The sequence below is a fragment of the Argopecten irradians genome, chromosome 5 (genome assembly GCF_041381155.1).
Source record: "Argopecten irradians isolate NY chromosome 5, Ai_NY, whole genome shotgun sequence".
In the NCBI taxonomy this organism is placed as follows: Eukaryota; Metazoa; Mollusca; class Bivalvia; order Pectinida; family Pectinidae; genus Argopecten; species Argopecten irradians.
In genome coordinates, this window is record NC_091138.1 from 49,038,306 (window position 1) to 49,054,895 (window position 16,590).

A 16,590-nucleotide genomic window follows, 5' to 3' on the forward strand; every position below is an offset into this window, starting at 1 on the left:
TATAGCTTCTTCGTTTATCTGTCCTGCAGATAGTGCATTAGAATGGTGCCTGCTGCCCCATTGCAAAAATTATGAAAGCTGACTAAATTTGGGATCTTACCTTTTCTCTTCCTGATTTTGTACTTCCAAAACATCTCCCCTGAAAATGCCTCAATTAAGTCTTTGTGTTGAGTGCCCATTTGAGGGATGCTTTTGGTTGTGTCCTGACCGACACACCATTTGTCTATGAAACTGGTCATTCCTGCTCTTGTTTATCGTTCAGCATCAACAAGTCATCCTCAATAGCCCTGGGATTACTGACCAATCACAAGCCTGTATAGATGTCATTAGAAGTTTTAAAGAGAAGGATGTTAAACTGTAAGGCCATACAGTGTTTGGTTATTTCTTTTGTTGTACATCAACGGACCAAACTACCTGTTCATCCATTGTCACACAATGAGCCTAAAGTTTTGCTATAGCATATTTCAGAGGTAGATATTACGGCAGTGGTAGTAACCTCTGGAATATTGAGGATGAACAGGATTGGGATGACTGGTTTGCCAGTCAGTATAATGTGACCAGGTAAGGTGTGATGGCCAGTTGCTCTGGTGGTATGCATCAGGAAGACCACTATAAAATGGACAAGAGTTCCCAGAATTACAAGGAGACACCACACAAATACAGGACAGGTTCAACGTTACACAAGCCCAAAAATATGGTAATAATAGTCTTTCTATAATACATCGTGATTATTTGTAGATACAGAGGCTTGTACCTTTGAGTCATCTCCATGTTTCCCCCCTCCCACAACATCCACTAACTTTTAAACAAGATATAACATTTTCAAGAAAGATTTGTAAAAATTGCATTTATTGTACATTTATTTCACAATTCATCATTTTAATATTTGTATGATACACATGATTAATTTAAAGACAGACCTCTGTCATATGTACAAACACACATCAAATATGATGCTTTCATTTATCTGTCGTCGTTTAATAATAAAAAGGTGACTGTTTGTTTCACTATTTATCCGTCACTCATCTCAATAAATAAAAAGATGACTGCTTTCATTATTTATACACCTCTCATTTCAATAAATAAAAAGGTATTCATGGTAATATGTAACATAGATTTCCAGAGACCCAGGGGCTGTGTACTGTATCCATGGGGACATGTAACATAGATTTCCAAAGACCCAAGGGCTGTGTACTGTATCCATGGGGACATGTAACATATATTTCCAAAGACCCAGGGGCTGTGTACTGTATCCATGGGGCCATGTAACACAGATTTCCAGAGACCCAGGGGCTGTGTACTGTATCCATGGGGACATGTAACAGATTTCCAAAGACCCAAGGGCTGTGTACTGTATCCATGGGGACATGTTACTTATATTTCCAAAGACCCAGGGGCTGTGTAATGTATCCATGGGGCCATGTAACACAGATTTCCAGAGACCTAGGGGCTGTGTACTGTATCCATGGGGCCATGTAACATAGATTTCCAGAGACCCAGGGGCTGTGTACTGTATCCATGGGGCCATGTAACACAGATTTCCAGAGACCCTGCAGGGGCTGTGTACTGTATCCATGGGGCCATGTTACATAGATTTCCAAAGACCCAAGTGCTGTGTACTGTATCCATGGGGCCATGCATGTAACATTGATTTCCAAAAATTCCTGCTAATAGTTCCAAAATCCAAAAAGTTTGACTCATTGAAATTGAACAAATAGTGCTCAAAAATGTGTCTTTCCTATATAAACTATAGTAAACTTGAACTCCCTCCCCTAGAGAAAATATGAGATCTCCAGGTTACGAAATTCACTCGTAAATATTTAAGACCCTTTTATCTATAAAGAGTATTTGTTTCCACCACCATCTCTGAGTTGAGAATTTTACCACAAATGATATGGTGAAGAACCCCCAGGGGGCTGTGGGACGTAATTCTTACAGCCCCCAGGCCTCCCATAACCCCCTAGGGATCAGACACCATATAATTCACAATTTTGTTTGGCATTAAGGTCAGACATTTTAATCAATTTGCCTCAGTAGTTTTCGAGAAGAATTGTTAACAGATACATAGTGCACAAAGAAAAATTAAATACTATATTCACGCTTTAATATTTAGTATTACTTTTTTTACCCATGAGTGTTGTGTCACCGCCCCCTGTCCATAGTACCAGACACTCAGTCTAACCTATGTTACATGGCCCTGAGTGTTGTGTCAATGCCCCCTGTACATAGTACCAGACACTCAGTCTAATCTATGTTACATGGCTCTGAGTGTTGTTTAATCGCCTCCTGCCTGTAGTATCAGACACTCAGTCTAACCTATGTTACATGGCCCTGAGTGTTGTGTCACCGCCCCCTGTCCATAGTACCAGACACTCAGTCTAACCTATGTTACATGGCCCTGAGTGTTGTGTCACTGCCCCCTGTACATAGTACCAGACACTCAGCCTAATCTATGTTACATGGCCCTGAGTGTTGTGTCACCGCCCCTGTCCATAGTACCAGACACTCAGTCTAACCTATGTTACATGGCCCTGAGTGTTGTGTCACTGGCCCCTGTACATAGTACCAGACACTCAGTCTAATCTATGTTACATGGCCCTGAGTGTTATGTCACCGCCCCCTGCCTGTAGTACCAGACACATAGAAGTGATACATTGTTTATCAATGAAATGTCAATGAGGTGACCTATCTGGCCGGCACATAAATAAAAACATGGAAAATAAATAATCTGAAAATACAGGTCATAATCTCTTGAGCACTTTTTTCTTCTCTTTTTTCTTTTTATCTACAAGTTTTTTGTCACCGGCATGTTTTTTTGCCATGGGTCCTTCTATATTTCCTTTCAATGGCGATGATAACCCTGAATCTGTTGATGCTCTGTAAATGAAAAAAAAGTATGATAAATGTCAGAACTCACTGTTACAGATAAGGGTAGTCACTCTGTAAATGAAAAAAAAAGTATGATAAATGTCAGAACTCACTGTTACAGATAAGGGTAGTCAGGAGGAACAACTCTTATGGTATTATAAGCTAGGTGGCACCATCGCCATCTAGCATCAGTTCATTACACAACTTACACCAAAACCTTATAGGGACAATTCAGTCTAAGAGTATATTAAAATTTGCATATATATTGCAAAACAAACTAGTTCTAATGAAAATTAGAATTTTTTCTCACTCTTTTGGGAATGGGGCCCGTTGCTTTGAATTTGGGAAAATGTGTGACAAATCCAAGATTTGGGAAAAAATTCATGAAATATGAAATAAAGCATAACAAATAAGACTTTTTATTTTCAGTGTAATTTATGTACTTTTATGAAGCCAATTCACAAATATTTATAGCCTTAGCCATTTAAGTACATGCAATGTTTTTGGATAGTCTTCAATAATCTTTGATTTGGGGAAATTTAAGTCTTGAATTGGGAAAAATTAAGAGGATTTCCATGGGGAATGGGGCCAAAATTCCATCCTAAATCAGGCTGGAAAAAAGCCCTGATTTTAATGTGATATGCCAGAAAAGCCCACTGTAGTGAAATGTATATGAAATGTTTAAACTTGCTTGATGCCCGCCATTACACATTGTGGTCAGACGTCTTGTATGCCGAACCCTGGCCCTTGCCAGAGTAGTGAAGAAATTTATGTCTAGAACTACTCAAATCACTCTTACAGTAGTGTGTTTACGTTATTAGGTGCATGTTCTTGCTTAAATGTAATTTCAGCAACTCCTCAGTGGTTATGTATTGCATTTGATTAACGTACGTGACTTTGGCTCGGGTATTGGTACAGCATACATGTTATACCTGCTTAATCATATTGATAAACAATTTGGAATTTTGATGGTATCAGTCAAAATATCTAACGTCATGGAATTTGTCAATATGTCTACTCTTGTTCTGTGATTCATAAAGAATATAGAACAATACATTTATGTCATATTTTGCTTCTCAGTTATGTAACAGAATTAGCCTCATTGAATTGTCCCTTTAACCTGATAATTTCTGCCCATTGGCCTCTTGAAATAATCAATCTCCCACATTTTCTTTCTAAAATGAATGTATATACACAACACTTACAATCCTATTTTAATACAAAAATCAATGTTAGAACTGTTAGAGATAACAGTGTTTCAATACTTGCAGTAAAACCTTAACCAATGCTCCCCCCACCCCTCTCTCACTTCAAGAGGTGAGCTCAAGATATTTGATCGGATTGTTCTATTTTTAATAAGTAGCTTCCATAGCAACAGACCCTTGATCATCATGATCAACTGATTTTTTTTTAAAATCTCAAGTCAAGCTCCATTGTTCTGGAGTTCATAGAATCAATACTTAGTCTATCAAATTAAACTACAACTAAGATGGTTTTTTATTTACCATTTTATCCGTGCATTAACGATTAACAATATTCTGACACTTACTTTGGAGGTTTTGCGTGTATGTCTGTATATAATTTAGCTCTCATTGAATAATCTTCATACTGTTCCAGTAAAAGTTTCCCCGCCTCCTCATTTAAAGCAGATTCTGGGTTGGGGACTATCAATAGGCATTTAACAGTCTGAAAATGAAAATTGATAGAAATTAATACACATTTCCTATAAAGCATCGGGTGACGTTAAAGGTGCCCAAAAGTATGGCAATATCGCCCCTGTCTACCTGTACTTCTAGCTAATAAGGCATGGCAATAATACCTCTGCCTAATTATATAATATTGAGTTCCCAATATTCTGGCACCTGAATCATAAAACAATCTATTAGTTGACTTCTGTTTTTGTTTAGCCAATCAAAAATGATGTAATGTTTTGTAACTTCAGATAATTTTGAAATTGTTTTATGACCTTAGAACTAAGTCTCTAATTTTTCTATATTAATGAGAGGTTGTAAAGGTATAGGTGTTTCTGTCTAAATGACTCCTGAACAATATCTTGAATTAAAGTCATTATCACGCTTCAGGAAGGGCAATTTGAATTATCATACTTTCTGGTAATGGTGGGTTAAAAAAACACTGTGTTCCTATTGGGTAAAATGACATTACATGATATACAATACAGTGGAACCTCCCAAAACCGAACCTTCTCAAAACCGATCACCTCTAGAAACCGAACATGGATGTCATGTACGGAATGAATTCCTCTTTATTAATAGTATATAAAACTTCCCAAAACCGATCCCTCCCAATTCCGAATACCGGACCGATTTTGAGATCGGAATAGTCAAATGTAACTAAAATACACTTCTGAAAACCGGCCTTACCTGAGCGACACCGATAGATTGCATTGAGGTCTGATCAACCGACCGTGAAATACACACATACCTGTACCATAGTTAATGCATGTCATGTCCTTGGGCATGTATACCGATTGGAAGGCTATAGTACACAGTAATTATACCCGAGATGGTGGTGTAATTATTTAATCATGCCTATTGTTTAGATATCTAACGAAGGTCTACCATGTGCACGCGGTTTGTTTACTGTAGGAAAACAAGCAGAGCTAGTAATAAAGAGAAAGTTTCGTATTCAAATCACACGTTTTTTTTTTATTTACATATGTAGTTGTCGGATAACGTAAATTATCTGTATGAAGAAGCCGAAGCCATGTATTGTTTTAGAAAATGACTATGTCATATAATGATCGTGTAATTAGACCATATAATTTGATTCTTGACGTAACCGGAAGCGATCGGTCGTATGTAGGTTGCAGACGAGAACATCCCCAAGAACATTCACGCAACTAACTAACTAAACTACGTTTATAAGCGGTAACAAAGTCAAGATTGCTGTAATCCATTCCTTTTAAACGTATGATTCTCTCTTTTGTGATAACATTCACATTAACAATCAATATCGGTCGGTTTTAACGAACACTAGGCATACATGCGGTGCACTAATGTAAAAAACGACTTCCGATCGATTAAATCCGGATCGTGATGATCGGTATTCGGTTCACTTCTCCAAACCGAACCCTCTCTAAACCGGCCGAAATTATATGCACCGACCATGATCGGTTTCGGGAGGTTCCACTGTATATATGACGTAAGACTCTTTCATATGAGGATATGAAGGATAGGGATATTCTACCCGAGGGTCACAAAATGTAGTAAAACCCAAGGATTGCCGAGGGTTTTGCAACATTTTGTGATCCCGAGGGTAGAATATCCCTATCCTTCATATCCACTTATGAAAGAGTATTTTCTTTTATACCCCTTAGTTTTATTGCAAATTTACAACTATAACATCCTGCCATTTTGAAATAAATTGGAAGAAATCCACAACTGGAAGTCAATTTCTATACAAGAAAAATTACATGATATTTTCAACACAAATTATGTTGCTTGCATCTTTTATAGTAAAACCAGTCAATTTTGTGAAAATATGTTAAAATTTTACTGAGGAAATAGAGATTTTTTGACGCCATGACGTCACAAGGCTTTATTGCATGGGTAGCCATGCAATATAGCCTCAGGCGACATGAGTATATTGCCCTAGACCAGCCACTATTACATGTGTAGGTATGAAAGAAATTGTCTTATTAGGTTTATTAGTAGGAATGAGAATATCTTATTAGGTTTTGAAGAGAGCTCGAGTTATTGTTCTTTGCCCCTAATGTCATCAGACAAATGCATGACAGAGAATAAAAGTTTAACACCATATAATGCAATTTAGATAATGTGATTCATTTGCTGAATTTTTTATCCCAAGTTTTTGCTAATATTGTGTAAGCACTTACTAGAAGTATATGTTTGATACCAAGCTCTGGTTTCCAGTCTTTCTTTAATGTATTAACACAGATCTCGCCATTGCTAGCAACATTTGGATGAAATATCCTCGTGACAAAGAAACCTTTAGGCGGTTCTGAAGGGAAGTTTTTTCCTAACACAAGTTTCATTCTAAAAAGTCCACCAGCATACGGAGTTCCAGCTGTAACAAAGAATAGATGTATAATTAGTTACTGTATGTCAGAAGACTTGCATATGCATCATCTTAAATACTCCAGGAGTTACTGTAACTAACGCTATATATCCACCCCTGGCCCTGATTTCTCAAAACAAACTTAAGTCCAAAACTGACTTAAGTCTTAAGTTTTCATATAAGTTTCATAAGGAGCAAAACTGAAGTTTTGATTTAAGTCTGCACTTATGTTTAATGTTTTTGAGAAATCAGAGTCTGGACTATCGCATAGTAAAACTGAAGGCAGCTCAGCAGTAAAATAGGCCTTGCAAACATTTCCTTTGAAGCTTCCAAGCCACACAATCAGGGCATCCAGTTGACTCTTGACTTTTAGCAGTTTCCGAAGTCAAAGCCCCATTTCTCAGAAATCTGAAGAATCAGAACATATGACAAATGGACATGTGATTCAAGTCAGATGTCAAAAACATACTCTAGGCCCACTACTAGGGTCTAATGGATGCTCTACACAGTGAACCACAGTGTACCATTATACGGCTCATTTGATGTACATAAAAGGACTACATTACCTATTCAGTTCTGTTGCCTCCAATTTTACTATGATATAGTCCAGGGGGCGGATATAAAGTCAGTTAAGATTCAGTCTAATTTTACCCAAAACAGAGTAATTAACATTAAAACCAGGCAAGTTTACGCCAATTTTGACTTGCCTAGGAGCATATTTTACTGGTCATGGGCCATTGGAACTGGGATATTTCTTGCCCGGCTGTATGGTAGCTGGTTAGTGCCAATCCCCACATTGCAGTTTTGCTTTTTCGATTTAAGGGTTGACAATACAAGATTACGACAACTCAATAATACAATGGTGTCAGTCTGACAGAGTAATAGTACTGTTGTACCATCGCCATTATGTAGTCACTCTAGATCTATTGAGCTTTGCATAAAAAATTTCATGAAGCCAAAGTATGAAAATGCATCATTTTTTTAATGTCTTATATTGAAAGATAATTTAAAATGCAAGAGATCGTAGAGGAGTCTTGGCGCTCAACACTGAATGATCTCTATGGGGTCAAATGAATGTGACCCATATATACCTTCAGATATTCATATATTGTGTAGTACTTAAACAAATTGAAACCTGGACACTTAAGATCACTTTTACCTGGTCCCTCAATCTGTGCTCGAATATCTGTAATATCCTCATCACTTGTAAAGACTTTAATTCCTTCAGGTGGATCACTACAAAGTTCACCAAGTTCTCGAGCTACCTGCCGAATGACTTGGGGTGATAGGTTTTCCACATTCGAGCACTGAAACAGATACATCAATACATGTATATAAAATTATAAATCATCACACAATTTTAGCACCAGATTCCACTTTAATAAAGATTTTCTTCAAATGGGACATATTCCTGTACATGTACCATATGATACCTGATAACATCTGTCATTTGAGTAGTACTAGTATCTCCAGCCGTGATGGAATGCAACTGACCAGCAATCTATGTACGATTTTTTAAGGCGAGTCCAGATATACTTATTTCAAAATTTTGATGAGTCCAAGTACAAAGAAATATAGAGGGCTTTTAAAATTTTGATGTGTCCCACGGGAAAATCATGAACCCAGGACTCATCTAGCAAGTCACGTAAATCATGGAACTGTTTTTAATTTTCCTGCTGATGTCATATTTAGAGCAGGATATCATCAATTCACCGATAGAAACATTAGTCCTGCACAAACCAGTGTTTTTCCTGCCTATATATTTGGGGCCGAAATTCGGCCTCATTCCCAATTGTATTCCTTGTTATTTTTTCCCAAATCTATGTCTAAATTTCCCAAAACAGTGAGTTGAAGCGTATTTTATGTGACGAAACAAAAAAATCTGGAAATTCCAAGTTTGAACATTGTATTTTAGTATACATTCTTACTATGACTTTTAGAGAAGGATAATTGTTTATTTCTACCTTTTCCAAAATTTCCATAAACACCGTTAAAATTTTTCCCAATTTCCTACTTTTATCGCACAAAAATTCCCAATTTTCACCATGTGGCAATTTCCCAAAATACCCAGGAAAAACACTGCAAACCTTATCAGGAATCAGATGGCAAGTGATTATGAATTAGTCCCATTGAGATTTCCTTCACCATGTGCACTTCTCAAAGTCTTTGCCCCAAAGAAAGAATAACTCATGAGTTCATATATCCCATGCTAAGGCGTACTCCTAATGCTTAAAACAGGGGTTGGCAATGCAAGTTCCCCTATTTTGTAACAAGACAGGAGCATCAAGAAAATGTAGCAGCCAGACTGGGATTCAAACCAATACCTCCAAACACTTGCCGGATGTCTTACTGATTGAGCTTTATTACCTGGTCACCGATGATATTGATTGATCCAGTCAAATTCAGCTACATGTACATCACTGCAGCCCCCAACTAAGTAACCTTTCCAAGCACTTGTACAGTTGGCATTTATCAGTCTAGATCTATCAACTGCCATACATCTGCTTATTACGACATCATCATCATTGTGATGACGCAATTGTCATGCAAGTGATCATGAATGGCTGTTAAAATGATATATAACTGGGTTTTTTCTTTCACCATAATATTGTCATTCTAACATTGTTATGTAAATATAACCATTGAATGGGAATCATTTACTTACCATCTGATACCCGATAACGTTTGTGCAGGACTATTGTTTCTATTGGCGATGAAATGACGTCAGAAGACGATATCCCACCCTAACGTCATTTCAGCGGGAAGATTACAAATAGTTACATTCCATCACCACTAGAGATACAAGTCCTGCACAAACGTTATCGGGTATCACATAGTACCGGAATGGGACAAATTCTCGTATCACGTGATACCCGATAACGTTTTTGCGGGACTAGTATCTCCAGTGGTAATGGAACTTAACTCTTTGTTATCTTCCCACTGAAATGATGTTATCCTGCTATTACGTCATTTGAGGTCATTCCATCACCAATAGAAACAATTAATAGTTCCACACAAACGTTCATCACCTGGTACGTAAATGAGTCCCATTAATCCCATTATGGGACTGAGTGTGAATGCCAATGCAACTTGACAGTGGCAAATTCAACATGAAGCGACAGCATCCATCATTAATGATTTGGCAGCATTCATTTCCATGGCCAGTTGCAATTGCATACTCCCATAATTGCTATATGAATGCAGATCAATGCTTAAATATGTACTCTTTACCGAATATTATAACCATCACGTTTAGACAATGCTAGTTCTTCTAGAAAATTGTTTCTTTAAATATTGAAAGCAATAGTATCCAAAATGTTAACTTAAGATGTACACAAATTTATGGTCTCAATAATATTCACACATATATATAATAAATTCTTTTCAATTATTTATACTATAGATATCCTGATTATCATTGATAGATAAAATGTTATGCTTTCATTTCCTAAGACGTATTTCTTCATCAACAACCATCCCACTAAATGTTTACTTCCCGATTCCGTAGTTACGAAAACATATCGTCGTTATATTTGTAATTGAAAGGTACAGTGTTAAAATTATGGGTCTATTCGGTGAAATGGGAAAGTTTCTATCCATATGATCGTACAAGAATTGACATGACAGCTCATAAGACCTATTCAGATTGCAATATTCAAATCCTCATATTGTCTTTATGGTCGATATATGAATGAAAATATATAAACGATGCAGTAGTAATTGTGTAAATATATATATATACTTACACTTGACATTTCTTTGATTGGTTCAGCTCAAAATGTAAGAAATATCACAGCAAGATTTGAATGTGAGCCAAGGCTCGGAAAGTCGTTTTTTTCCGTGACCCCAATGTAAAAATGATTTCGAATTTTACAAATAATGAAATCTCGTTGGACGAGACTTGGTCATTTTTTTTATAATCTCTTCGGAGAGAACGAAACCAAAACCTCATATAAGACACATTATAATAAAAAAAATAATGATTCAAATAACTTTGAAAATGAGAAAATATAACATACTCATGAAATCATTCGAAATAAATAATATTTACGAGCGACGCGTACCGGAGATATGTTCATACTAAGGTAGATAATCCATGCGGTGTAGGACCATGGTTTGTAAAATTGAACGGAGTGGTTATAAGGATATGTATTTCAATCATATTAATGTATGAATAAATGTGAATGGATTTTTTATGCTATCAATTGATTGCAATTTGATTTAAAGCAGGAAAAGTGTTTGCTGTTGTTTTTTTTACAAAAATTCTCTTATGATAAATTCAAGTTGCTGTTAAATACGCTCGGCTTTATATATATTTTTATATTTGACTGCTGTACAATAGCCCTAACATTATATATATCATCGGAGACAGTGGCTTCAGATAATGTAACATCCTTGGGGGTCATCGTCGATACTCCATGGGTTCCGATCACTTACGATCTCTATCTCTCTTATGAAGAGATCGTAAGTGATCGGAACCCATGGAGTATCGACGATGGCCCCCAAGGATGTTACATTATCTGAAGCCACTGTCTCCGATGATATATATAATGTTAGGGCTATTGTACAGCAGTATATTGAGTGTCGTCAAATGTTGCTAAACTGTAGTGGTGATATTCTTATTATATTCTTGTAGATATCGATTTTCCAAACTTTGGATAAGAGTGTGATGATAAAAAATTTGGCAATAACTTAAGCACTCAAACTACAGGCATCCCCCAGATCAAGGATTTATAAGTGAGAAGGATTCGTGTCTGTCTCTTTACACTACTAAACACCACGCGAGACGCTTATGAACCGGGAATAAAAACCGTTTTTCTCAACAAATACTTGTCTCATCGAGTCAAACGAAACACCAATGTAAAGTAAATTAAATTTCACAACGTTTATAACTTGCTTTAAAGATGGAAGATTTAGAAGAAATGTCTTAAACTATCGTTAAAAAAATACGACCGCTCATGAAATGGCAGCACGCTTCAGAAAGTAAGACGGTAACCCTCGCACCCCCCATGCTACATCAAAGGCTGCGGCGGCGGATATCAAAGGAAATCAGTCGTCGCCCAACGTCACGGTCAGTGCACAAACACAAAAGCGCCTGCGCTGTCTTTGCCCAAAACCCAGTGTGACTTTAAGCACTCAAACTACAGGCATCCCCCTGATTAAAATCCTACCAATGCATAATTTACGTACATCCGGAAATACGTTTACTTTTGACTACAAACCACTTAACTACACACATACGCATATTTTAAATTGGCAACTCCTGTAAAACGATTGTAGTTTACAAATGTATCTGAAGACCAGCTGCATACCGTTCCTACATACAAGCAAATGTCTGTTCATCAATAACATTCGTGAAGGAAGATATGGTTTTCATCTCTTTGTCTTGATTATATAACAGGAAAAAAAACCACAACTGTTATATCTTAGGAGAAACTTACAAAAGAATAATCCATTTCAAAAGTTTTTAAAGCAAGGAAATAGTTATAATCTTTATGGTTATTGACGTCAATATCCTCCTTGCCTGCCATCCGCAAAGTATGTATCCATCCGCAACGCACATTATCCACCACACATCATTTTCCGACGGCCGCCAAGCATTTTATCCACCCGAAACACACTTTATCCATCAGCTGTCACTTTACACCTGGTATCCTCGTAGATCATATTGCACCAAAATTGTCATCTATATATAATCTAAAATTCATCTGTCATCTTAGGCAATAACTTACATATGCAATGATGACATGCCATGGAATAAAAGAGATGTAATATTCGAAAGAAATGTGCCTATATACGGTAATCATAATTAATTTTGATCATTGGTTAAACGCCACTGTAAATCGACAACTGTCTACACTGTACAAAGTGCTCTTTTTGACACTTTCATTAGACAACAGGCGTTTGGCTCTAGACATTTTCTCTATATATACATATATGTGTGTATGTAGAGAGAAAAAGGTCAATAGAGCCAAACGCATGTGGTTAGACTACAATACGTCCTTCTTGTACTGATATTTAATGACTAATTGTATACTTTACACAAGTTACAACAAGCCAAAAACTTATCCTAATAGCTAGGTATCGTGCCACATCTATTTTGCCATTAATTCTAACAATCGTTTAATTTTTTTTTTGCTTATAACAAGTTTGAAGAAACAACTCCGTTTTTTACCAAACCTTCTACAGAATGGCGTTAAAAAGCACGTCAGCAGTACTATTGATGACGTTGTTTCTGGTCAATTAATCAGTTACACTTGCAAAAGAAAATAACAAAACGCCGTTTTTTGCCAAAGCATTTGATTGTGTTTGTTTGACACCACAGTTTTTTCTTCAACCTTCACAATTTAGGTATTAATTCAAAATATAATATTAGAAATGCTTGATTTTCAATTATTTTCATTCACGTGACGTTCAATAGTACACAGCATATTGAATCATTGTTTCCATTTTTAGAAACATCGAGTCAATATTTCTTTGTGGACTTCATTGCACAAACGCTGCATTTTACAGGGGGCCGTTCTTTGACCAAGACTTTTCTTATGATCAATGTGCGCATTAAGATTGTTTCTGTCATAGAAACGACATATCTAACATAAAAATCAAGGACCTTCGTTTCTTTCGTTCCATATGGTGTTATATTACCCTTGTAGAATTTAAAATAATGATGTTGGGCTACGCCTTCGGTTATTATTCATTCTACTCGGGTGATGTAACACCATATCATTATGTACCTCAACAAATTAACATATTTGGTATTTATAATATATTTGTCTCTTTATTAAAAAATGTATACAGGCGCGTAGCTGAAGGATGTCGGATGTGTAAGCATTTTTTTTAAAGTGAGTGCCGCAGGCGCAAGAAGGTTGGAAGGGGGTTTGGGTCAGTCTCCACCGAGAAAAAAAAATGAAAATCTGATTTCAAATGGCGCTTTTGGCAGTTTTTGCGTGATCTACCATTATGCAAAATAGTTAAAACCAAATGGGTCATACTGATAAATCTGTATGGTATATCAAATAGTTTTTAGTCTCGTGATGACATAAGTTAAGAAATGAATTCATTTTGAAATGTGGACTCGTCATTTCCAGGCAGGTACGTTATCTTTGATGCTTAGTGTTCAATGAATGTGTACTTATACTGACTTGAAAGATATGAAATTTATTCCATCTGTTAGCTAGAAGATCTGTGCATTATTTAGAAGATCATCCCCGAATATATTGGTAATATCTTTATTTCTTTCTTTCATATTGTCATGCTATGATTTCATCTTTCTTTTCCACCAGAGAAACTTGTTTACGAAACGTATGTGAGTACAAAATAAGACTGAATCAAAATGAGCGTATCTATAACGACAACAAAAAGAAAAGGAGCTCATTTTAAAGATGCTCCACCACCGACAGAGCATAAATGATATTAATCATTGGAACAATAATTGGTGTTTAATCGTGTATATGCATGTATGTCTACTTAACACAAAAAAATAATATGAAATAATTTATTTTGACTTTGGTGCATGCGCAATCAGTACTTCATTCCATATAGGATATAGTGCCACAGATTTTTTTCGGAATGCAATTAATTAGTTTTTATATCTTTAACTTGAGGTAGAATTAGAAGCTCAAACTTTTCAATGGCGGTAATGTTGTAAAGTATGTAACTTTTGTAACTGAAGAAAAATACTAAATCGTCTGCTCCTGTTTTTGATAGTGAAAAAATACCATTTGTCAGCGGTGGAGCATCTTTAAGAGACAGACGATTCGATCTAATCCACATACAGAGTGAGCATCGCCACATCGAAACTCAAACATTCGTGTTCTCCATACAATTATCTCTAATCCACGACTTCCAAACCTGAAAAGCCTAGAATCAAACCCATTAATACAAAATTAACTGACAGTCTATCATGAGGGACCTAATTAATTTCACCAAAGCAGCTTGGCTAGTCGGGAATATTATAAGGTAAAACGATATACAGTGTTTTATCTATGTATATATTAATTATCAATACTTTTACATTGTATGGACTACCACTCTCACTCGTGATATAATTATTCTAATACAAGTTTCTCAAAAACATACACATAAATCTCCCAAGTTATTGACCAGTCCATTCCAAAACGTCATTCGATTATCAAAATTCTTTGATTTTAATACACATACTTAGGAAAATGATGTGCATGCTAGGGCTTACTAGTGTGCTTATACGGCAGCTTCGCAGCTACACACTTAGTATAGCGTTTACAATTATAAATTGGTTCAAGATGCGCCAAGGCACACGTCAGGAGGGTATTATTACTCCATGTCTGTTCACTATTTTTCTTAGTGACTTATAAATACTCATTTAATTTTGTCACTCACAGTACTTTTTCATCAAAAAAGAACTTGCCCATGCACATGGGTGTTGTCTCAGAATATAGATACCAAGCATCTGTACATGTTTCGAGAAAAATATCTATAGAGCTAAACGCCTATGCTTGGCTATAAGCATTCCACTTTATTGCGAACTGTCTTGTGTCCAACGTAATGATTATGTATATGATGCTGTGGCGCATTCCTTGCTTTTCTCCACGATATATATTTTTGCGAAGATAGTAAATGGCTATAATCAGTACCCTTCGATCCACACCATTTTTACCAGCTCTTCAAGGGAAGTTGAGATTTCAATGATCCTTGGCGGGCATTCCACCTGCCACATTGAAAGACATTTTATTGATTTTATGGAAAGACTGTATGTACATCAAAAAAATCGCATAACGTACACTGTGGTTGACTGTATGTACATCAAAAGAATCGCATAACGTACACTGTGGTTGACTGTATGTACATCAAAAGAATCGCATAACGTACACTGTGGTTGACTGTATGGAAATTAATTGTCTTCAAATGTGTCTTTGCAGGCCTGTGATTGGTCAGATTTTTTCTCTTGAATTGCCTACAGTTTTACTATGAGATAGTCCAGGGGTGGATATAATGCAGTAATAGTAACCCCCTTCCCTGCACAAAGCCGAAGTTGCATTTTTTTAAGGATTTTTTTTTACAGTAATAATTGTTCCTCCGTCTCCATCCTACCTAGACTCTTTCAACTTTTTTTTCATATTCCTTTTTCTTTCTGTATAACTCTATCACTTTTTCTTTTTCTTCTAATCCTGTCTTTGATTCCTTAATATTCAGTGCAATATAATTGGTTTTTCTCCTCACCTCCCTCCTATGATTATGTACTAGAAATTTAACCTTCGTATTTGTATGTATGTGTATGTATATGCATGTGTTAAATATATGGGTGTATGCTTTTTTAAGTATGTGTGTGTGTATTTGAGAGTCTATTGAGTGTATTTGAATATTGTACTGAATGAAAATCATGAATAAAAAGATAATTATAAAAAAAATAGTAATCCATAGAGTATCGAGGATGCTCCTCACCACGCTCACATGATGTATATGTAGGCTTTAAACTCTTTTGTACTTTCTTGTCATAGATTATAATTATACATGTACTTCACTTCGATTTTACTTGGATTGCTATGTCAGTCATCTTGTATCAGGATGATGCCAATCAGTCCCAAAACTTCAAGTGAAAATTTAGAGAAATAGATAATAAACTTGTTATCAGACGGAGCGGCGGCGAATGACAGAAGAAAGGCAATTTGAATAGATAAAACAATACACATGAAACAAACAACAATA

The 16,590-nt window shown here is 36.2% G+C and overlaps 1 protein-coding gene across 2 annotated transcripts; it reads right to left on the reverse strand.

Annotated features, from left to right (window-relative positions):
* Positions 1 to 832: 832 nt before the first annotated feature.
* Positions 833 to 10,813, reverse strand: LOC138324117 (ubiquitin-conjugating enzyme E2 S-like). 2 transcript variants are annotated; one of them, XR_011208620.1, is made up of 6 exons: positions 10,653 to 10,813; positions 8,066 to 8,213; positions 6,725 to 6,915; positions 4,418 to 4,554; positions 2,517 to 2,877; positions 833 to 2,450 (listed from the first exon to the last, which is right to left on the reverse strand). XR_011208620.1 is itself a non-coding variant. In XM_069269193.1 (5 exons), the coding sequence occupies exons 1-5, from the start codon at positions 10,659 to 10,661 to the stop codon at positions 2,742 to 2,744; spliced, it is 621 nt and encodes a 206-aa protein (XP_069125294.1). In that variant the 5' UTR covers positions 10,662 to 10,813; the 3' UTR covers positions 833 to 2,741. The 2 variants fall into 2 exon arrangements, 1 of the variants encoding a protein (XP_069125294.1); XM_069269193.1 differs by having other exon boundaries at positions 833 to 2,877.
* Positions 10,814 to 16,590: the final 5,777 nt, after the last annotated feature.